A 26,099-nucleotide genomic window follows, 5' to 3' on the forward strand; every position below is an offset into this window, starting at 1 on the left:
ATTCGTTCAGATTTCTCCTAAACGGTCCCAAATGTTCATCTAATCCTTTAAGATTTCACACTTAAAGGCTTTTTGAAGCCTTCTTTTGGCGCGGTAAGGAAAAATGATGAGAGTAAATTTTTACGATGCGCGCTCACACCATCACAAAACCCGACACCCGCGCACCGTCACTAAAAAACCGACACCCTGAAGTTATGCTAACTTCAGTGTAGCAAAATTTTAAAATAAAAAATGGCCATTTCTTTAATTATGTAGAAATATTCTTTTTTGTGATATTTAAATAAACTTTATTTAACTAGATAATGCGTTATAATAAAACTTTCAATGTATTAAATACCTTTTTGCTATTGTTATTGTGGTTTCTTCTACAAAGCTTTTTCTAACCCAAAAAGGCGAAAGATAAAAATTTTAAACAAATTTTACACGCCAAAGAAGTATAACTTTTATCGCGTGTACATAAGTAGGTACACACACATGTTTTTTCTACTACTGTACTACCCTTACTCGTTATTAAAGACTGGCCTAATCAAACTGTTGTATGCTACTAAAAGACGCCAGATGGCCAGTATATTAAAATTCACAAAAATATTAAGCTATCAAATGTACAAATGTAAAAATATTTACACTTAATAACATCGGATTGGATTACCGTTGCCTCAAATAGAAGATTCGTTCCTGTAGACAACTGTAATTTCAATCTTAAATGGTCATAGGTCATTTAAAATCTCTCATTACATCCTTTGCGGCAATTCTAAAAACGATTTAATATCAGAAACAATTCCATACAGGACCTCGAAGAAATTATACCGCACAGCGGGGGATGTATAGTCAAATGTTATTCATTTAAATAACATATTAAACACTCACAAAATAAAGCACATAATCGTATGAAACATTTTAGTTTAAAAGCTCAACAGATTCTTTGTTTATCCGAATATAAGCCTTAATGGCGTTATAATAAGTAAAAAAACTGTGTAATGACAGATGAAATTACATGGCTGTTAAGTTACTCAGCGGGAGTTAACGTATTGGTGTTGAAAAAAATTAATTTGAGTTGGACGTGTGAAGTGATGGCAAAATTATCATGCAAATGGGCATATTTTATCATATTATTATGCGTATTCAGTTGTTTTGCAGCAGTGGAAGGAACTTTAACGAACTATAAAGTTAAGATCATAACAACGTACCTTTGTTTTTATTATTTTGATTACCAATCCCTTTCCGAGCGGCTTGATGCCTTGGCGATGGGTAAAAATGTGTATCTTTCTGCATCTTCTACCGCAATTATTGATATGAAGGTGTTCAGAGCAGTGGTTCGGATTAACACCTGCAGCTGAGTTTCATCATCAGACGTCAAGGCAGAATACGAAATTCCACCCGTATTGACGTCCATTCTTTTCATTCATTCGTCCAAGATTCTTCCGTTCGGCACAGTTGTCAAAAAACTGTGTGATATAGGAGTCGTGCATTCATTTATAAGATAAAATAATCGCGTACTGTAATTCCTGTATATAATATTATGTGACTTGATTTTGCTTGCTTGATAACGTTGCAACCAATTCTATGGGCTTTGCATTTTTTTATCAAGATAACTGTTTTCGGGAACGTACTACATAGCCTCTATAGCCAATATACAAGAAGTAACAGAATTAAGTTGTAAATTATTGTATTGGTGTGCCCTCCATATAAAAATCATTATCTTTCTGTGTTTTCAGAAAATACGACTATGATGCGAATATTAAAGTACTTTCATCTTTTGAACATATTTTTTATTGACAGGTTATTTAAATACATATAATCCGCTTATTCAAACCAAATTCTATTTAAGATTCGGTGAATATTCAATACCATGTTTGATCCCATTATTCACAGTTCAAGATATTGTTAAAACATTAACAGGTAAATACAAGAACTCAGTAAACCTTGTTAAACCTCAAATCATAGTTCCGTGCAGTGGAACACGCGATCCAACCATTCCCTCTGATTCTAAGCGATTCTAAACGAATTGTTCTTTATATTTTATTTTTTCGTGATTATTGCTCCTTTGTTGGGTTTGAGGTTGTTGAAAGGTTATATTGAGGTCCTGTTACACTGAAATCATCAATTATAATTTAATGTTGCGTTATATACCATATCATAAGAGTTATCATGTTTACTAAGATGTGATGTTAATATTGTTAATACAATCATTGTAATAAAAAATCTTTTTTAACTAATTTTAACTATTGTCTCTTTTTAACCCAATTTGAACACAGTTCGACAGAAAGAGACAAAAGAGTACGAGTAGTTAAAAGAGTGAAATTAAACTAAAGAGGCGGATTGTCTACAGGTCTTATACATAGGTATCCAATAGCAGAGCATCAATGAAAAGTGTTACTGCCTTGTACAAAATAATAATAATAATAATAATAATAATTTATTTTCTCCCATATAACATTCAACAAACAATAAGACAATAGTTGAAAAGGCATTGGGAGACTGGTTTCCAAACTAGGCAAGAACCTGTGATATGGATAACCAGGCTTCCATTCCACAGCAAAGTCATATTAAGTGGTTACAAAAAGTAGGTACATACATATATGGGTAGGCAAACAAATTAACGTTTTAATTAAAGAGAGAAAAACAAAACAGTCAACTAATTAGAAGTTAGTACAAAATAGCACAAATACAGTTGTATGGGCGTATGTGAGGGTGTGTATGTGTGAGTGTGTTTATGTGAGTGTTGTGTATGTGTAGGTGTGTGTGTGTATGTTGATAGTGGGAGAGGGTATGTGTCAGGCTCACGCCTGAGAACATATGTGAAAATTATTTTAATATATCTAGCAGGTTTTCCGTTTGGTCATAGTTCAAAGTAAGTAAAAATTTATGAACTATTTGCTTTACACATTTTTTAGTTTTAGGATATATATTTAGAGTTTTGTTAAGTTTATTGTACAAGTAACAGCCCAGAAAAGAGAAAGATCGCTGAGAAAAATTAGAATAAAATGGGGTTGTACAAACGCTATATTTGCGACGTTTGTCCAATACAGCGGTATCGAAGAATAACAGCGAATGTTGCTTAAGAACAGTGTATAAGATAAACAGCTGTCGAACTGTAAGTACAGAACTGATTTTATATAGTTCCTCAGTAGGGAACCGAAAGGGAAGAGACAATGAGGTTTTAAGAACTGCTCGTTGGGCTCGCTCAAGTTTCAGGAGTGAGGTTTTATAGGTGCCTCCCCATACCACTACACAGTAAATTAGCAGTGATTGGCAAAGCGACTCGTACACCATTCTAATTGTAGTGGAGTCAGCAACCCCACGCAGGCTCCTGAATACATACATTAGCTTGCGCAAACGTCCCGAAAGCAATTCAATGTGACCATTAAAGCTAAGATTGTGGTCTATAAGTACGCCAAGGTACATTATTGTGCTAACATTTTGCAGCCGAGGGCAGTCGCACAAACCATCCAATCGTCGCGGACGGGGGCAGCAATGAGACACGATTGTCCACTGATGTTGTGGGTGGCACCCTCGTTTTGTGAATGCCATGTATTTAGTTTTGTCTGCATTGAGCGTTAAGACGTTGTCGCCAAGCCAATCAGTCACACTATCCAAGCCAGATTGAGCGTGAGCGAAAACCTCCCCCCAAGTCGGTGCATTAAATAATAAAGCCGTGTCATCCGCAAAGGTAACGATGGATCCATTGGTTAGCTGTAGGTTGCATAGCTGATTAATATACACTAAAAACAGGGTAGGACCCAATACGCTGCCCTGCGGAACACCGTATCGAACAGGAAGGTCCTCACTCACACTATCCCCAATCTTTGTGGCCTGGGTTCTGTTGCTCAAATAGTCACCGAATAGTCTCAATTGGGCCCCTCTCACACCAATGTGCTCAAGTTTTTTTATTAGAATTTCGATAGAGACCGTGTCAAACGCCTTAGCTAGGTCCAGGAATATAGCTATGCACTTCCTGCCCCCTTCTAGGTTCCCAATAACGTAGTCGGCGAGGGCATGAACCGCATCCCCGGTGGATCTCCCTGAGCGAAAGCCGTACTGGGAAGTAGATAGAAGGTTATTCACCTCTAGGAATTTTATAAGCCTGTTATTCATTAATTTTTCCAAAACCTTAGACATAGCAGGTAGGATTGATATCGGTCTATAACTGTTGACACGGTCTCTAGCCAGACCTCCTTTATAAACTGGTATTATTAAGGCTTGTTTAAAAGCAGATGGAAGATTGGTGGAATAATTACGTATATGCGCGTAGTATTTGGATCCTTGTTTTGTAGCCGAGACTGATACCACAGACTAATTTTTAATATAGAGTAAATAAGAAATGATTTAATAGAACAAAAATCAATTACTTGTTAAGTAAATCGTAGTAATTCTTAACTTGTCAAAACAAAGACTCATATATTACCATGTTCAAGGGATTTTAAATATGCATGTATATAATAAATCAACATTAACAAGGACATTATAAATGAGTTCATTTACTTTGAGGTGTAGTTTTTTTCATATTCAAAATGACCCCGTTTGCTTTGGCTTTTGATTTCTAAACTATGCTGATACATACGTAGAAGTGTTAAATTTATGGAGCCAAGCAATCACATCCTAGGTTGCCTAAAAAATACCCTTTAAGTGTACCTCCCTAGATTATTTTAAGATTTAGGGGTAAACAATTCACAGGGCGTGGAGCAATATATGAGGTTTTCCGTTCTCCGTATAGATTATTTGCGCCGACTGCACAAAGTTGCATGTTGCTTATAGCCCAGCCCTTGTATGCGTTAAATGTTCGACACAGTATCAGGGCAGAGTTAAACAAGTTTTCCTTGAGAAGCGAATTTCGAACCTACATAAATTGGTATTAGTCCACACTGTCTAAATACACTAAGTGACATTAGACACTATTTATGTATTGGAATTTCACATTAATATATTTGCTCCATTACACCACCACAACACCTCATATCTAACCATAACCTTACGATTTGCTGTGTCACTCTAAGTTGGCTGGAACTGAGTTCTTATAAGCGATAAAAAAAATCACTTTATTTTTGACGAAAAAAAAAATCACTTTATTTGACGAAAAAAAAAACAATTGCATTTTGTACTTACATTCTAAAGGTTATAAACATACAATATGCAACGAATCGTTGTGTTCTCACTATTAATTTTGGTCAACCTCGTACATAAAATAATTCTATGTGCACTAGCGATTAAACTAGGCCTAGCCTGTATCTTAAACGCTAGTTATAATAATGATAAGCCTGAACACTTATAACTAATACCGTGTATTATTTTTATTGTTCTTTCTTTTACAGAAGTGTAAATATACATCACTCTGAGAATTGACAATCGCGAGCTTATACGGCTCCCGGGCTTAACAATAACAAACAAATCATTCGAGATATCCGTAAATAACGAAAAATGCCCAACGTCTCCCGTTAGTAAAGTAATATCGTTAACAATATTTTGTACGTAACGACTAACGAATAACTGCAGTAATACATCACTGTACGAGCGCGGCTAACTACTTGTTATTCTCAAAAATATGTTGTTTCATAAAATATATTTATTTACAATTATTTTAATTATAAAAAACTTTAATTGCATACAAATTTAAAACCCATATTTCATCAGATTTTACATTTATTTCTATATGTCTTATCTCGAAGACGTGTTAGATAGACCAATCTATACAATATTTGAGAGATATCGATAGATTTACGAAGTATTTACTAACATTTCAGACATTTGAACGTAATTTAAGATCTAAGAACCAATAAAACGTAATCTAAAATCTAGACTTAGATCTCTTAATGTCTCTTAAAATATGTGCAATAATTTTTCTAATTTATTTATGAATTATGACATTCCGTATCTAGGAAGTATTAATATCATTATAAATAACACAAATAATTTCAGCTAAAGAGATACAATAGTTTAAAACTTAATGCTACTAGTGATTTTCTTTATTATTTTGACCTTTATCTATTTTTCTAAATGTAGCTCACCTCTCGGTATAGGCCTCCAAAACGTACATACATACCTACATACCTAGTTCAGGCCAGCTGTGAGATTTTTATCCTTTCCCATAGTCCTATAAAACAACAGTGTACAAAATGAGTTAAATTAACAGTTAATTTTAACACTAACAAAGGACGTAGTTAACGCATCTTTCGTTAACAAAATGGATGGTTCAATCACAAAGCTGTCAATTAAATCACCCTGTATTTGTTATCTAAATTAACTTTCATGAGTAACTTTTCATTTTTAATTAATTGTATAATAGATATTGAAGTTAAAACGTATCGTTATATCTGTTCAATCTTTTATTTTATAGGTATATGACTCAGTGATTAATATTGATGAACGTATGCTGTAAAGTCCAGGATTTAAGTCCGCGGAAAAATAAAATTTGAAAACAAATTATTTTTAGATTGACCTGGTAATAACTGATAATATTATTTTAATGATGACGTAGTGTTTTATAGATTATTGTATTTTTAGAGAAACTGTATTGAAAAAATATCCTTTACATTTCATCGGTTTAATTCAGTTTCAAATAATATTCCTTTTAGTTAGAACTCCTATAGTCAATAGGGCATGGAGCAGACATATTTCTGAGTCTATATTATTTATTTGTTGTTATGACGGCATCAAACCAAGGGGCTTTAAGTTATACGCCTGGTTCACCATGGAAGTTATTAATGAACAAGTAGTTGATAAATTCCCACATAAAACATTTTTTTATAAAAAATACTGTTATATTATGAGCTTTTATTGTACAAAAAGCGCAATAAATCTCTGTAAGTATGTAAATGGCTCATCTATTTTAATTAGTCGCTTCGATTGTATGTATGTTGACGCATGGCCTGTAGAGCTATGAACCCATAGACTTGATAACATTGAGTTGAAAATATATCAAATTTTGTATATTTGTAGTATTTTTAAATGTCACACAGTTTGATATTCGGCAGATAAAAAATATTTTGGTACCAAAATAACGTAATAAATACAAAATACACCTTGAAACTAAAGGAAAACTTCTAATGTTAAGTTTGTAAAAATATTTATAAAAAGCATTTATTTTGTATACAACGAGCAGAATGCTAATGTTAAGTGATACTGCCTATGGACACTGACACTGCCAGAAGGCTCGCAAGATGCGTTGCGGGCTTTTTACGAGTTGGTACGCTTATATCTTGACCCTGAGGACACTGAGTCGAATTGGTTTGGAAATAAACTTCGCAAGTGCCTTAAAAAGCGCTCATTTGTGGAACAGCGGGCGTCGAAGTGATACGGTTGGAATTGAACTGACAAATGAAACTCAGCTGGTATTAATCTGAACAACTCCTACGAACCATGTTAAATGTGGTAAAAAATGCAGAGAGACTCCACATAAATAGCGCAGCGATATTTTAGCTGTACATCCTAACACATAAGTTTTTATTTTTTTGTGGTTGCGTAAAACTCTGTCGTTGCAGCGTCTTTGTAGCCTCAAATCTGGCGTTATATCCGATATTCCATACTATGAACAATATAAACTAATAATAATCTCCAGAGACGTTACTATATTATAGATTATAGTCTCAGATTTCTACATCTATTTCATAGACCATTTTCCTACATAGAATAATGCCCGGTCTATGAATGGCTTAGTCTATGGTTCTTTAGTCCCTATATAATTGGTAGATTCTTCGGGCGATACTGATTCCACGCCTCCGCACCATTTCTCTTTGCATTGACTGTTTATTTATTACTGCCAGACAAAAAAATCATTTATGTATTCTGTATCGTAGACTTTTTAACTAGCAAATGGTATATAGCTTACATCTTCAACTTTTTTTATTGCTAATATAACCTTCTTCTAAGGAATATGCGTTTTATATACATATATTTTGACGACTCATTGGTCTAGTGGTTAGTGCCCCTGACTGCGAATCCATGGGTCCCAGGTTCGATCCCCGGCTGAGGCGAATATCGATGTGATGAGCATTTGGTGTTGTGCTTAGGTCTTGGGTGTTTAAATATGTATTTATATGTCTATCTATCTATAATATGTATGTATATCCGTTGCCTAGTACCCATAACACAAGCTTCACCAGCTTAGCATGGGACTAGGTCAATTGGTGTGAATTGTCTTTTTAAAAATATATATATAAATATATTTAACTTGAAGTAACATTGACCTGTGTTCGAATCTTGGCTGTGCCCCAAAGGTTTTTTTTGAAATTTTATTTCCAATCATGACAAAAACAAATTATAATACACAGCTTAGATTATTTTACATTTTATACTTTTTTTTGCTTGGTATCCTATATCCTAGCTCCCTCCAGTACCGTCGATGGACACCCCTTCACGGGTAACGGCCTCCTCCAGCCTTTTTCAACTGAATCTGTCTTTGGCTCTCTTTCTCCATTCGTTTCCTGCTACCGCTTCTATTTATTCTATCCACCTTTTTTTTGGGCGACCGCTTCTCGTTCTTCCTCTTCCTTTCCATACTATACAGGTAGTTCTTTACATAATATACATATGATAATACTTTTAAAAATCTCCCAGTTCATTCTAAATAATCAACTCTGGATTTATATGAACTGAAGGGCGAAGGCTAATGAGTAAATCAATGAATAAAAGTTATGAATGAAATAGATCGAAAGATGTGGTCTCTTGGCCATCCAGAATCCATCTTAGAACAAATGATCTACATAGTAATTTATAGCTCATCCATAATTAAGACTATTGTTCCGACGCATTTATATGTAATTTATTAATTAGTAATAATATTTATATATTCCCGAAGGAGTAGGCAGAGACCACAGATCTCCTGATGATACGGTCATGCCGTCCAACTCGACATCACCATCCATGGTTGCCTTGAATATTAGTAATAATACTTGTAACATAATAAACAATATGGTTCAACAGCTAAAAAGCTACCTCTATAATATATTACGTACATAATAACACGGAAATTTAGAATTGACTTTTCAACATAAATTGTTCAGTTATTTATAGAAATTAAATATTCGAATAACAGTCGTCAATTTCCAACCAATCGTAGCTCGTTTCACAATCGTTAAAAGTTTGTTGGCGCGGACGGGCCGCTCTCGTGCCAAACGAGACTCAAATCTTCACTGCCAATTCACATATGCCATAAAGAGTTTAAACTTTGCGATTTAAACGATATCAATAACTGCTATGGCCCAATGCTTCCAAAAAGTTGATAACGTTATAGTTATTGAGGTTTATCTGCTTAACTGCAGACTCATACAGCTTCAGTGTTAATTACTTTAACTTAATAAATATTATATTTTGATTTTACTTTTAAATGCAAAACAAGGCAAACTCACAAAGGGCTCACCCATGAATGAACTACTTTTATATATATGCATAATTAGAGATAAAATCTACTCTCCCGTTTGAATGGATTTTTATTTGAAATTTTTATTATTAATTATATGTTTTCGTTAGTAGTCAAACCACTGTGTTAACTAGTAAACCATAAAAGTTATTTAGAATTTTAAACCCAATTTACACAACAGAATTAAATATATAAGAATGTTGTAACTTACAGGCTGTGAGACAAGTTCGTGTTTAAGTTACCTACTGCTATTTATAGCTGTTTTCCCGGATTAATTTACAGTAGAATACGGCAAAGCTGGACCTTTATAGATTATGGGTAAGTATTTAGTATATATTACGTACGTGCTTTCTTTTTCACGGAATACCTAACCTTCTAGTTAATCTCTTGAAACATATCGAACTCACTCATGACATACAAAATTATATGTTTTAAATTTTCTTAATAGGCAAGTAGTAAGACTCACCGTCAGGTGATGCCGTTTTTTTGATATTTTTTTTAGGTTCAACGATCTTAAACGACTACATTTGTTTTTTATTTTAGATTATACAACTACTTGTATGTAGTAAAAACACAAAAGATAGTTCCCGTTGACGATTTTAATGCTTTTGTGTGAAAATAAAAGGAAAATCTTAATAATATGTATCTTAGGCAAAAGACGCGGCGCGGGCGCCATCCCCCGCCCCACTTACCTTTTGACCTCTCAATCGATTTGTCACCGCGACCGAAATTGGTTATGAAATTCATCTATGCGCAGGTGCCGATCCATTACGCATCGTATTTTAGTCTTACGAATAAAGAAGTTGTAATATGTTGTAAGAACAGACTGATAAATCAATCAGTGTTGTTATATTAGTGGGAATAGACTTATTCCCCCGAAGTAGACATACCCAAAAATGTTTGTGCAAATAATTGTGAATTAATGTCCTTCTTAGGAGATCACTAAAAGTTAAACAGTTAAGTGTATTGCCACTAAAATAAATCAAACTTTTCGGAAACAACCATTGATATACAAAAAACCCAAGATGCACAGTCTCGAATAAAAGTAACGCTCGAAAGTGTCCCGAAACACTATTTCTGTCCCTTTCTATAACAGTATATGTTACAAGCATATATTATTGCAAAATCAACCTTACGTGAATTGCTTAAAGTTGTTATTACAACGCAGTGTATACTTAAAGCAATAAAATTTTACGACCGACCGTGGTCGGTAGGACAAGGTATTGAGTGGAGTGAACATGACTTTTTTATTTACAACTATTTAACATAATTTTAAATTTATCCGACTTTTCGGGTGCTTTACAGCGTGCGTGGTCACGGTGACTGAAGACAAAAGGTGTTGGATGTTAAATAGTTGTAAATTTATAATTATACGTAACTTTAATCCGGTTAAAAAGTTTTTTCTTTAAATTAAAAAAAAAATGTTAAATTGGCTACCTCCTGACCTACACTTTATATAGCGTAAATATATTTGTCAAAAACTACACAAAAAAAGGGTCAAAAGTACATAAATTTATTTATAAAAAAAAAACACAAATAAATAACATCGACTCCACTTATTAGACGCGAGACTATTTGAAATGAGCGCACAATTTAGAATGTTGCGCTCATTTTTTGAGGACGTTTTTTTGACGTTGATTGTGCATCTTGGGTTTTTTGTATATCAATGGAAACAACAGTTAGTTTCAAAACTAAACTTTTATCCAAAAGTGTATTTGACGTAAAAAGTAGACTACTGCACAATTTGGTTATAGTCGAGTACGACACTATAGAACATCTAGCATCGTAGCATCTTATTTTGAATTTACTATGATTTAAACACAAGTGAACTTAGCGTTGATATTTATGCCCCGGTCGTAGGTATTCTTTAAATCTCTCAATAGCACGCTAATGCGCGACGTTGCTGTTTTTTGAATGTCGAGTGTCGGGTTGTAAATGAATTTGTATGAATTACTTTCTGTCTATATGTGCATTTAACACTCTCAAGGAAAACATCGAGAGGAAACCAGCATTACTTAGACTCAAAAATTCGACAGCGTGTGTCAGGCACAGAAGGCTGTCTTCCTACATGTCTATTACAATAAAAAAGGTCATAAAACAGAACCAAATATCTGAGGCTCAGGGCTAAAAGTTTGTAACGCCATTGGTAGTATGTGTTAATGGCGCACTCAGGGTAAGATTCAGAGTTCATTCTTAGTGCTAAGTATCATTTTCGTATGATAAAAATAATTACCATAGACGACAAACTTACCACTACGATTCCGAATGGAGCAGAAAGAAAAATATGGCGGAGCACAACGATTGTTTAACGCGCCTGAACTTATAAATACTTTGTCATATTTATAGTTTCAATATCATATTAATGACAATTATTGCCCATAAAAGCGTAAACATTTATAGTGGGTGGTAGTACGAAAAATAAGATATTGTGTTCGTTTAATTAAAATAACGATCACATAAGTATTTTGGCTATTTTCAATACCCGAAAACCATTAATTGTCGATTCAAAATTGAATTCTATAACAATACGTCGTTGTTACCCGAGTTGAAGACAATAGGCCGGTGCACAATGGCGTCTTCACGATGTGACCCGGCCCTTTGCAGCCGATAGTGACAAGGGTTAATTGCCTCAAGTACCTGCAATGTTTTAGGACCCTTGATAAGAATATTACTAAAAGGTTCCTAACATACGAGTTGTGGTTGTGTTTAATAAATACGGTTATGTATATACATAATACAAAAATTACAAGCAACTCTAAACAGTTTTTCAAAATCTGTAAAATCTACACAAAAAATAATTTTAGGCTTCTAGGTTAGGAACGAATAGGAGGCTCTATGGGCACTTAGAATTCACAAGCAAAATGGTTAAGTCTCAGGTGCGTTGTCGGCCTTTAATAACATATCTAAAGCTTAGGTTTCCTAGAAAAGCGGTGCCGTTAAGTAACGGCCGTCTTTACTTTTTAACCTAATGCAAAAAAACAATCATTTTCGCTCGTCCAAGTCACGTATCTACTCATTGTATTAATTAAATATGGGCACCGCTACACGCGGAAAACGTTGATCTAATGTTTATTACCGCTATGACGGCTGTCATGCAAATGACAGCACCGCTATTTGACGTTACGGTGACACTCAACGTTCTCTAGAAAACCGACTCCGTTGTTATTTATAGACAACGTATGGGTGACGTCACCCAACGTTACATTACGGCATTAGATAACGGCACCGCTTTTCTAGGAAACCTAAGCTTAAATTTCTATTTATAAAAGTGGCCATAAAAGTATTTAAAGCTGAAAGTGTAAAATTAATGTGATTTATTATGAATTTCTATATTCTAGCTATAGCGTTATGAATCCGAAAGTGATTCCTGGAGTATTAATGAGTTGTAAGATGCGGTTATCTCCACGGATATAATAAAATATCTCTACAAACACAACCAATCTTCGTATTATAATATTGATATAAATAGTTTAACATTAATATCGGCTGCATAGTCATAGGTTGGGCAAGTCAGTTTGTGGAAACCCGAGGAAAACTTGACGCGGAACAAATAATGATCCGGAAAATATGATTGATGGTGAATCACAGCTCGGCTTACCTTGGGTATGCCCTGAAGGTAGTATGTTTAACGTATAAGCGGTAGCGATTTCTAAACTCAATTATGAATATTTTAAAAAGGGGTTATTATGGTTAGTTAGTGTACATGTAATGTTAGTTAGTGGTAACTTTAATAAGTGATATCAGGTAAGCCTATTAATACAATTTGTATATAACGAGAAAAAAAGTATGACACTCAGTACTAAACGAAAACAAAAATATTGATCAAATTACAAATGGATGTACAAACAATTAAATTTTATTACGTTACATAATTATAATTGGTCTTAGTTAATAAGTTGTAAATTTGTTCAACGCCTCAATTGATAGAAAAGCTGTCTAATTCATTTTTTCACCCCATCAGGAACTTTTTTATATATTTTTATTAATTGAAAAACTTATAAATACATATCAAATGTAATTTAATTTGTATCTTAATAATGCTTAATAACCTCAACCATAGCCAACAAAGTGCTAGGAGATACAGTATTTCTACATCGAATCACTACACCACAGCATACGACTTATACTAGACTACAATTATTATAAAAAAAGGAAACGTATTTATGGAGACGTGAGTACCTTTTTTCTTGAGGGTCTCAAGACGGGGCACTGACGATACACCGGCTATACGCCGAGCAGGTTTTAATCAACTTTTCGCAATAATAATGCTCGGATCCATTCCTATGGCAATCCAACCATGATTCGAAATTAAGTATATCTTCGTAGTTCGCACTGTTTAACCTTATAAATCATGTAAGTGCATACAGCACGTGCATCATAATTAGTAAATCAATAGCCATATGCCAAGTCAAACGAGATTCGTAAATAAATATATTATTATAATATAGTAAAAATAAATTCATTATTATAATAAACGTAGGATATCCTCCAAACTTAATATAGATTGTCATGATAAAAATATATTTCCTATACTCGCTGCCTCCCATATACAAATACTCGACCCCGTTTGTCGTTAGCGATTGCCAAGTCACGCCGGCATACACTATGTATTCTCGAGTTCATACATAGCATTTTGTTTCGCGGAATAAGGGCAAGGTGAGTGCTTTTTTTAAGAAAAGCAAATCCTTAGAGTACACATTTTCTTTTGCACTAATTTGGAGGGAAGTAGGTTGTCGAGTGTTGCATTGAAAATGTTGTATTGTTTCCATTTCTTGAATCCCTGATCTATAGAACTGTAGAGAACAGACTTGATTCATTTTTTACATCAAAGTGTAGATAGTCCTTTTTAGTTTTATTCTCAACCGCGATATTGACTGAACTAAAGACCTGAAAATTACTGTCACCTATTTATTTCTAACCGATTGCAGGATATTAGTATGGCCTATTAGTATATGATATTTTTGGAATTGGATAATATATGTGGTCCATGGTAGCTTAACTTCGTTAGTGTGTTAGTCTACAAATTTCTTATAACTAAAATTCATATAAATACGATCATTTTGATTTAAAATGGGTAAACACATTTTTGGAGGAGACATAATATAGGCTGGACCTTATCGAGTTTTTTTTTTCAAATGTATTCCTATGTATGTATGTAAACTATGAGGAGAAAAATTGATCCGAAAACAAAATTCAGTTTTTATTCCGAAAAATCGGATCACACTCACAGTCTGTATGGAAAATGTTGAGCACAATGGTCCATAGCTACTACGTATAAAAAATAAAATATTACGGCGAAATGAAGTGTGCGAGGTCAGCTAGTATGTAAATAATAAATTATATCGTTAATTTTTTTAAGTCGGTTTACTTATTTTAAATGACTAATTGAAAACATATAGAATATTTTTGATACAGTGGTGTGTGTAAAACCATGTGTCACGATGAGATGTAGATACATAATTGTAAGTCAGTTCCATAAATAATTTAACCTTTAGAAGGAAAAAATTGTCTTTGGTCTATTTTCTATGCTTTTTTATTCATATTTCATACATATTTCACTTTGAATCAAACATGTTCTGAGTTCCTTATAAATTGTTTATAGAATGAACATAGATACAAAAATAACAATTTATTAAAAAACAAATATTTGACATTCTATAAAATTTTAATTCAAACAAAGTGGTATTATACTGATTTTTAACATGAAATTAGCGTATACAGCGATAAATATTTCAAACGCTGTCCATAGACAAGCGGCCAATTGTAGAGCTGGCAGTGAGCCAAAGTGCAGCGCCATCTGTTATTGAATAGCAGTGATTGATATTGTTAATGCCATCATCCAATAATCTATGGTGTGACTGACTCAATCACCCGGCTTTCAAGTTGATCTAATAACTATGCTAAGCTTAACGCAGTTTGTAAGATGTTGAATTTTAGCTTACATTTCGAATAACAAAATAAAATAATGGAAAAAACAAACATTTTGTTATACCTAGTGTGGGACACTGAAAATTATTTTTGAATCTTGTATTGTCAATCCATGTTAGAAAAAACATGACATTATTTCGTTTTTATCTAAACAATAGGTTCAATCAAAACCAAACAGTTTAGTTTTTTATAATATGGGTTTTTTTTAAATTCGTACACTGTAAAAACAATATAACAAGGCTGTACAAAAAACCTATTGAAAACTGTCCTACAACCATATTATACTTAAAATTAAACGTCGCATCAAGTTATAATGTTCCCACTAGTGACATTGTCATATCATAAATATATTGTACCCTGTCACGCATTATGCTGACACAGCGTTGATAACACTCGTGATAACATGATATTATCTCCTTTGTGGCGTGATATGTTATATCCATAACTTGTTAAAACTGTTACTGAGCTGTAACTTTATGATAATGCATGTACTGTATTAACGATTAGGTTTTAAAATAAACATTATTCGATCGGTTAAAAATTATGTATTCAATACAGAATCTCATCCAATTATGAGAGTTTCAATACAGACTTGTTTTAAAGAAAAAACTTTTTACCAGATTAAAGTTATTTATTATTATAAATTATTTAACATAATTTTAAATTTATCCGACGCTTACAGCGTGCGTGGTCACGGTGACTGAAGACAAAAGGTGTTGAATGTCAAATAGTATCACAGCTGTAGAGAAAGTTGCATTATCTGTATTTATTTCAACGGAGTTGGTATCGACTAAAAGATGGAGGATAAATTTAAAATTATGTTAAATAATTGTAAATTTATAATAATACATAACTTTAATCCGGTAAAAAGATTTTTCTTTAAATGTGTAAAGGTTATGTCAATCAAAGACAATAGAGACAATAACAGACTTGTTTTTTTCTAATATGTAAGCACAAATATTCTGTTTTCACAAACTTAATGTTCTGTGACTGATACAGATTAAACCAAATGTTCTTTAAATTCAAAAACCGAAAGAATATATTCTGAAAGGGTTCAAGTATTACCGAATGCAATTTTTGGTAAAATAATCCCCACCATTTAACGCGACGTAACGTTTTTCTGTACCCCCTCCTCTTCTATTAAAACGTTACGTGAAACAATTCTAAAAAATCATTCAAGTAGCGTTTAGCACCATTTAAAATTTTGAGAAAATTGCGTGAGCGAATCTCTACGCGACCGTTCTGAAGGGTTAAAAAACAATATTTCGTGACGCGTTATTCAAACTCCCCCACGCACTGGCTGTAACGCATAGTATCGTTTTATAAGAACCCCCTTCCCCTAAATTCGTTACGTAATACTTGAAGGCTCCCTGACTAAATCTAAACATATTATATCTAACTCAATAAAACCATTTCCCAACACATTCCATTCTTTACTTTACCCCAGGTAAAAATATTTTACCTTAGTATTGACTCGTAATATAACTGTAGATTCAAGTTCCTTCCTCATAACACTGTGCTGATGCATCAGTTATTATATATAAAGAACATTATGACTTAAGTTGAATCTGTTAGCAAAGACAATTAAAGTAAAGTCAAGTACTTTAATTGTCTTTGCTGATAGTAATATGACATACATAGACGAATATGTATAGGATATCTAGAATGTGAAAGGATATCTGCGGCTGTTTCATTGATACTTTTCCTGATCGTAGATTATCATTGACCTAAATAGTTAATATGTATCAAATCTCTATGCTTAATGTAGTCTATGCTGACGAACGAAGAAAATCTCTGAATGCAAAATATTAATTAATTTTTGTACGTGTGCACAATAAGATAAATTATTTATAAAGTGAATGAGAAAGGAAAATTGGTTCGAGGCTCGAAACTCTTTGTGTAGAGAACGAAATAATTAAACGGGCTGAGAATAAAGAATAATAAAATTGAAACTTTTACATTTTACAATGAAACCAATCATGGTGTACGTGGCCCGGTTACACATTGACTGGTTCATTTGTAACGTAACATATTCATATACGTGATCAATTTATGCCAAACACGACTTCAGTGTGAATACGGCTCATTGGGCACAATTACACATTATGTAGAGTAAGAATTTGCTTATTTCATCTGGTTGACAATTAGCTTCGTTGTCAAAAAGTTGACCACATAGCTTGGATTGTCTCACCGGTATTAAGATTTTGCTAAGGATATTACAATCCGGTTAGCTTAATAAAAATGCTGTCAAAATTAATGTCTGGTAAATAGTAAAGAAGTCACCAAAGCTAGCGCTTTTCTCGCGCAATAAACGTAATACAGCGGCGAAATTCTGCCAGTATTAAAGGGCCCTGGGTTTTAGTTATAGTGTTGCAGTTTTTAATATTCACACTTTTATAAGCTTAGTAACTTTGTATTGAATTGTCTTTTTGATATTTAAACATAATATAATCCAAGTACATACAAGCGATTGACAGTATAATTTTTTTTAACGAGTTGTAAAATTAACAACATTGAATCAATTTCAATATAATCCCTGAGATATGAAACGTCCTGGAGTCGATTGCAGACAGGAGATTTTAAATTCATTAGTTTAATTAGTGCTCTTTCTTTTGGCGCGGATTTGCATTTTGTCCATTTTTAACGAGTGTTAAACAGTATTTTTAATTACAATAAACTTTGCTTTCCGTTCTTCGTCTGTAATGCAGTTGAATGCTCTTATTGTTCGAATATTAATACTTTGCGAATGAGAATTGATTCTCTTACACTGCCATAATTATTATACAAACAAAAGTTCTTAATGATTTTTTTAAAATTGACTCTATTTTTATTGTACCTCATAACTTTATGAGTCTACTGTTACTATGGGAAATTTATAATAAATTTTAACGCAAAGAGCGATATTTTTAATTTATAACCAAAGTTAGTTCAATCACATTGCAAGGCACGTGCTTCTCAGTTGAATTGTTTCGTTATAAAGTATTTCTCACGATACCCGATCCAACTTATTATAAAACGTTGCATTATCATAGTATTATATTTATTCCCGTTAATGCAATACCAATGTGACAGTATCAGAAATGATAAGCTAATGTGACTATCAACAAGTTATCAAACAGGTGATAAGCTTACAACTAAGCTTAATAGCTCACTCGAAACTAACGTAACTCTAATATTAATGTAATTAACTGCTATCACGGATACGATATTATTTATAGCCTTGACTAGATCCGCTGGTGTATTTCCTGCCATTCGACCTTTTTAAATATTTATTTCTACAGTACTCCATTACTTTTCGACGGATTGGAAACGTTCTTTCACCATTAGAAACCTATATTATGTTTAACACAGGTGTTCGAATGTTTTCAAGAAAGTTAGGGTTTCGTATGAAAACTTCGATAATATGACCCAAGTGTGAAACAAATACCTATATCGAGTACCATGAGGAATGTATTGATAATAGATCAAAGAGTACTACAGTTAAATAGACGACAGGAAAATCTGCAAAAAAGTTTGCGATCAGCTGTTTCTTATTTGTAATTCAATGCATAGACTTTAAATGTTTGGTTTATTTCTTAGATTATAGTTTATGAATACAATGTGACCTTTACGATACTTCCGATTTCTGAATCGAAATAAAAAAGTTTAACAGGCAGGAACAAAGCGCGGCAGACACTGCCAGGGGAGAGACATATAGCGTTAAGTCACGCGACCCCATCACGCTATCAAGCGAATATTTGCCATTTCCTATGTTATTTCATGTCACTTATGTAGCATCATAGGTTTAGTGGGTATTTTTTCCCCTGCTAGTCTACATTTCCGGGGAGGGTCGAGCTATTGAAGTACGGAGGAGCCCTGTTTAGCTTTTGGAATAAGTAAACATTTAACCCCTATTTTGGTTTCCGACACGATTTACTCTCTTCTTATTACTTTATACTTTACGTATTATACTCGTATTATACGTTATACATTTTTTATTCTTAATTTAATAAAAAAACGATATAAAATTATAATAGAACTATTTATTTCCAACACACAAATGCACAAAAAAGAAGAACATTAAAATCAATAACTAACCTTAAAATATAATAACTAAAATATATTATTAAAAGGAGTCCCTTTAGGCAAGGTTCCGAAGATACTGGCAGCGTATTATATTCCCCCTTTGAATCGCGAGACTAATTCTTTGTCCGAGGTCTCCTGTGATGTCGACTAACTTTTTTGACATTTCTTTAAAAAGCCTTACAGCGTTAGGACCCCACAGACCAAGGATCTCGACACCGAATGGGATAAAATCATAATTCCATTCCATACCAGCACCCGGCCCATCTTCCATGGAACATAAACTTAATAATAATTAATTTATTATACACTAGCCGTTTCCCGCCCGCTTTGCTGGACGAATTAAAATAAATTTTATGTTTCATTATTTTATTTTTTTTCATATTTTTATTATTCTTCTTTTTAACTTCCCGCTAAGAAAATTGAAATATTTCGAAAATCGTGTTTTTAACAGATGTTGACGTTTAGAGGTTCTAGGAAGCCTCCCCGAATGTTTCCGCGGTGAAGTCCGTATGGATAAATTTTCATAAAAGTAAAACAGCAATAAAAAAATGAAGGAACGTTAGAATTCGAAAAATAAATAGCCATAAGCCATCATTTCGCATCGAATGGTGGTAGTTTCATGTCGATACGATCAGTGGTTTAGGCGTGATTGAGCCTCAAACGAAGACCATTTTCATTATATATATATAGAAGATTAATATTAATTCTATATTATTTATCATACATTTATTTTATATTTGTTGTTTTGTTGTAAATTACATATTTATCTATATATAAATCAAAATTTTACAAATATCTTTGTCGTAACTTTGCGTTGTTTACGCATACTTCAATGTCCGTTTCAATCTCCAAGTATATTGGTAGTAAGGTGCTTATGTTGCTGAAGATAACAATACATTACAGTAGCCATTATGGGAGCCTAGCACAGCCTTTTTATTGCCTGAAATGTTTTTAAGCTAAATGTATTAAGAACAAGTGACCTAAATAATAAAATTTATGTGTTTAAAGCAAGGTTAAAAATATAAAAATCACATCATTTTAATGTAAAGATATATATACAGATACAGCCATGGATACAATTGGTTCTTATATAAGTCAACTAATTTTATTTTCACTTCTTTGAGTGTCTTTAGCTGTGTGTAATGTTTTTTAATGAATGAATTAAAAATTAATTTTCCACCACTTATCTATTCTTTGTAGTATAATACAGTAAAAAACTAACTAAGGTTTTATGATTACATGTGAGTGAAACATATATCATGTTATGTACTCGTATATACGCATGTTCAATTTACGTACCCACTCACATAGTTTATAGACCTAAGATGAATGTTTTTTCATTAGTTCAGATATGACAACCAGAATAAATTTTAACCCCAAATTTGTAACAGGTTTTACAAATCGTAAAAGCAAACTAGAGCTAGCGATAAATCAGTTCAAGCGAGTTATTTGCTGTACAAATCGAAACGTTTCATATTGTTTTACGTTATGTCACGTACGAATATATGATGTACGGATTTTTATTTTTTATTTTTTGATACAAACCAATGACAGAATGCATAAATCCCATTGCGAAAAGTGGTTTCTTTTTTAGTATATTAATCCGAAAGAGTTTTTATTTTTCTTGACGCCTTTGTCGCTCAATAATGTTATAATGGCGCGTCTAAACGGGCCATGTTTTGCTCCAATTAATGGCTGCACTGTTGGCAACTAATTGTCCGGCCATTAGAAAAATATTTTAATGCAGCTGATGGCCGAACAATCTATGGCTGGGCAATGTGTTGCAATATGTCTGCAATAGTATGGCCCATGATGCAGACTCCTAAACGGGCTACACCAACCAGCAACAATGGCTGACGAAATCACACTTGTCCCAGCAGCTTATATTGTTTTAAAAAAGAAACAGAAAAAGAAGAGATTGTGGATTCGACCTTACTTAAATAGGCGTGAAACTGTAGACAATTTGAGTCTAGAAATAAGTCTTGATAATAAATTATTCAAGAACTAGAATGTCAAAAGCAGTAATTTTTACGTAGTAATCTAACGTCAAATACAGCTGATCGCAAAACACAGAATATAGCAACAGGCACACTTCACTCATAGCAAACGTCATGTCGCGTAGAAAAGGATACACTGTGCCATAACAAAGAGAGTGACTGAAACAACAATAGAACTGGCTGTGCAATATTGCAGTTGAATTCGATAGCCTAGCGATCGTCCGGCCACCCATCGGGGCAATATCGGCCATATGTGGCTATACAAAACATGTTTGGCTATATGGCCGGGACATTACTGCAATATTGCGTAGTGTGGCTGCTATTGTTTGCAATGTTGCCGGCCACAGTGTTGCAGCCATCAATTGCAGCAAAACATGGCCCGTTTAGACGCGCCATAATGCATCTTCATCTACACCTATATAATTAATTTTAAGGGATTGATATAAGTTTAAAGAAATTAATTTTCATTTATTTCGTAATCCTAAAGCTAACATAAATTATATACAACAAAAACAATGGTACTAAACATACGTGTATAGCCAAAGATGGAATACACATACAACACAAAAAAGTTCAAACATTTACGAAAGGAAAAGATCAATTGAAAATATTATATACGTTATACCTAATTCGGCTGTGCTGTGTGATGAAAAGGTTTCGCGTGGTTTTCAACTTAAAAAAAAATCCAGAGACTAGTGAATTGGACCAATCAAACTCTTCATTATAAATCGTTAAGAAAATATATTTAATAACACATTTTGCCTCCCTTTCTGTTGAAATTCGCAATTATATTTAAGTCGAAGCTGTCATAACGCCCCTTTGCTTTGTTTCAGGACTATGACGTAATTCAATAATATGTCATCTGTGGCCTTAATTTGACAAGATGGCGCGAGGACTCATCTTCCTTGCGGTGGTTTTGACGACGGTTGTAAGTATATAACTATTTATTTTGTCAATAAAGTTTATTAGACATGTTAAACTATTTCAAAGCTGGAAAGTTGTATTTAAAAAGTTATTATTTTGTGATTAAAGATAGTACCAGTGGCGCTACAATGTTTTAGGTCTGGACCTCAGATTTCTTCAGATTTCTGTTTCGTGATCGTTTGTCTATTGTAATAGGCAAATTCTGTGCCTGACACATGCCGTCAACTTTTGTCGGTTTCCTCACGATGGTTTTCTTCACCGTTCGATCGATTGTTAAATGTCCACATAGACAAAAGGTCCATTGGTGTACAGCCGAGGATCGAACCTAGGATCGAACTACTCAGAGGTCGCACGCAGAATCCACTAGCCGACACAGCTCACAAACAAACAAACCAACCGGTAGCGCTACAACCTTTTTACGTCTGGTCCTCAGATTTCTGTATTAGTATCATGACCACTTGCCAATCTAAACGGCAAGCCGGTTTCCTCACGATGTTTTCCTTCACCGTTCGAGAGAATGTTAAATGGGCACATATACCGAAAATCCATTGGTGTACACCAATCCGATCGGTATCGGATCCCCGGCTGTACAGCCGGGGATCGAACCTTCGACCTCAAGAATGAGAGTCACACGCTGAAATCACTAGTCCAACACTGCTAACAAAGATAAAAACCTTACTGAATAACCAAGAAATGTTTATTCAGTTTCGTCACTTGGCAATTTAACTAAAATTAACATGCAACGGTTACGAACTTTCCTAACTTCGTCTTTAAGTCTGCACTGCCAAGTGTTATTATAAACTGTTTTGAGTTCACAAGAACTTTCGTTTAAGAACAGCACTTAGATGTGTGAAATTAATTTTTGCAAGATGCGGTTTTGATAACAGGAAGGGGAATATTTCCTTTTGTAGTACCGGGTAACCGAGTAACGGGTGTTTAATGAAATAAATATGATGAACACATTCATTGCACCATACAAACAAATTCAATTTAATTAACATTAATTCGACTAAGGGTCCCTCAAGAAAAGAGCGTACCAATTCTTAAAAGGCCGGCAACGCACTTGCGAACCTTTTGGTAATGAGAGTGTCCGTGGGCAGCGGTATCACTAAACATCAGGCGAGCCTCCTGGCTGTTTGCATCCTGTTAAATAAAAAAAAACTTACAAGCGATCGACATACATAACTTTATCGTGTATCTAGAAATGTGGGCACGTGGCCTCAAATTAATTGATGTTAATATTGAAGCTACTATCAAAACTTATTTACTATCAAAAATCAAAGTAACTTGTAAAACTATGACAACCTTTTATCCTGGTAATTTCGTTAAAAAATTAAAAAAAAATTAATTAATTAATATTTTTTTTTTAAATAGACAATTCTGTTAAGAAATGCTAACGTAGAAATACATAATAAATCACCTTTCAGCCTTCTTTCAGCTTACACAATTCAGAAAAGTAATTGACAAGTTTTGATTAGAGCCAGTACCTCTTAAAGGCCCTTGTCAATCAACTTTGGAAAATCTGACGCTTATTAAGAAAGCCCTGAATCGCAAAGTCAATTCGGGTAAATTGTCCAAACAATTTCTCTACTATAAGACAAGGTATTTTCATTAATATTTGAATATTAATAGCTTATTTATTACACTTTCATTCGTAACAGATTTTAATATAGAATTTTAATTATTTTCAATTAGTAACATTTAGGTCCTCAATAAAGGAGCGGGCTCGCTCAGACATAAGTTTGTTTCTTTTCATATATTAGAAGTGATAATCAGTTATAATTATTATTTAATACGGCGGGAAATTCTCAATATGTAAAAAAAGTTTTTGTATCGATTTCGTTTATGTCAATGTCAACGATAAAACCTAATGTCAAGTGATACTCATCTATATATATAAAAATGAAACCCGTTTTCCGTTGTCACGACATAACATGAAAACGGCTTGACCGATTGGTCTGATTTTTTTTAAATAATATTCCTTGAAGTACGAGGATGGTTCTTACGGAGAGAAAAATTAAAAAAATCGAGTTAAAAAGGTCTAAAAACAAGACTTTTCTATATTCCCATACAAAAGATTCGTAATAATACTTAAAAGTCAATTTGAACTTTAATACCATATCATAAAGTTCAAATGTTAGTGGAGGGGTTCCGGGAAGGTAAATTTTTATTTTTTGACATAATGTATTTGTTGTCTTATCAACTTTCTTTTTTTTATCTTACTAGCTAGATTCGGTGTCACGAATAGCTGAATAAGTATTTAAAAAAAATAAAGAATCGACTGTTAGGCGTTACGATGTTCGCCAGGCCAGCTAGTTGGATACAAAAATATGATATAAAGAGAAAAGACGAACTGGGTTCCAACGCGTAGGACAAACCAAATTGCAACAAGTCCATATGATAGCAATTGAAATGCAGGCTGCATTCTTGCAACACGTTCTCCAGAAAAGGTATAAAAGTTGGGAACTTACAAAAGCATTGTGAAAGCGAACAGATTTTTGATTGCGCGGCGAAAAAAGACCAAAGGAGGTATGGATAAATGAAAATTCACGAATAAACTGACGCTCTCTGATTGCGAGCTACGAAATTTGAACACTATTTGTAAGCATATTTTATCAATCATTATAATCAAAGAATAAAACATTCTTAGGAAAGGTAGACTAGGCTCCAAGTCCTTTAAAGGTACATTTCTTCGTGTTAGCTGCTTTAATAAAAATCACCAAAAACTTATTACGATCATTTTTCTATGTGTCATCTGTACAAACAACGAAATAATATACATTAATTATGTCTAGTTTTTATAAGAAAAAATTAACGAAAAAAAAATCTTAGTATTAAATCCAATAAAAACAAAAATCGTATAAGTTACCTTAAGTATGCGTGAATATATGAGTGTGTCAATGGGTATTTTTTTTAATGATAAAAAAGGCAAACGGGCAGGAGTCCCCACCTGATGTTAAGTGTTCGAGCACTGCTTAGTTTTACTCGGGCTATGTTACACGCATTTTTATTTTTATTTATACCTTTTTATTAATTATAGTGTTTTGCGTTTTTGTGAACTATTGTGAGGCAAAGTATCAGTATCAGTCTAACCTCTCTTTGTTACAAAACTAATACAATTTCTCCAAATCCTAACGACTGACAATTATTGTGTGCCTTTGGTATTTTTTTTTTTTTTTGTAATTATTAATTGGCAAGGAAACACCGATAAGAAGTGTACTTAGGACTTATTATTTTAGTAAAAATTGTGTATCGACGGCCACCGAACCGTTCGTTGTGGTACATTACGTGATACCGCCCATGGACACTCGCACTGCCAGAAGGCTCGCAAGCGCACTGCCGGCCTTTTAAGAATTGATACGCTTTTCTTGAAATACTTCAGTGCGCAGCTGGTTCCACATAGTGGAGGTGCGTGGTAGAAATTGCCTTAAAATACCCTCAGTTGTGGAACGACGGACATCAAGGTGATACGGATGGTATTTTGCATTCTGCCTTGACGTCCGATGATGAAACTCAGCTGCAGTAAATTAATTTAATTGTTTATCACGTTATACTAATTTTTTAATCATATTCCACTACTTTTATAAATTCAAATAGAAGGTGTTATTTAAAGAGTTATTTTCTCTATTAAAGAACTGTCATTGTCAGCGTTTACTAAACTAAAAATGGAATATTCTATCACAATTTTACTTTGTACGCTTATAACCTGTCGGACTGATCAAAGAACTTACGAAACAAATTAAAAGTACTGAATAGTAAGCACAAAGGCTTGTCAAATGGCAAGCAGATTGAATCATAAATCAAAGTTTACTAAATCCTTTATTGTACAGTGA

The 26,099-nt window shown here is 33.5% G+C and overlaps 1 protein-coding gene across 5 annotated transcripts in view; it reads left to right on the forward strand.

Annotated features, from left to right (window-relative positions):
• LOC125053082 (protein madd-4) overlaps nucleotides 1-26,099 on the forward strand; it is a 219,306-nt gene that overhangs the window by 112,149 nt on the left and 81,058 nt on the right. For all 5 annotated transcript variants that reach the window (XM_047654287.1, XM_047654290.1, XM_047654291.1 and 2 more), the window contains exon 3: nucleotides 22,176-22,270. In XM_047654287.1, coding sequence (XP_047510243.1) covers nucleotides 22,226-22,270 — 45 coding nt within the window. In that variant the 5' untranslated portion in view covers nucleotides 22,176-22,225. The remainder of the gene's footprint in view (nucleotides 1-22,175; nucleotides 22,271-26,099) is intronic.

This window comes from Pieris napi, chromosome 10 (assembly GCF_905475465.1).
Source record: "Pieris napi chromosome 10, ilPieNapi1.2, whole genome shotgun sequence".
Classification (NCBI taxonomy): domain Eukaryota; kingdom Metazoa; phylum Arthropoda; class Insecta; order Lepidoptera; family Pieridae; genus Pieris; species Pieris napi.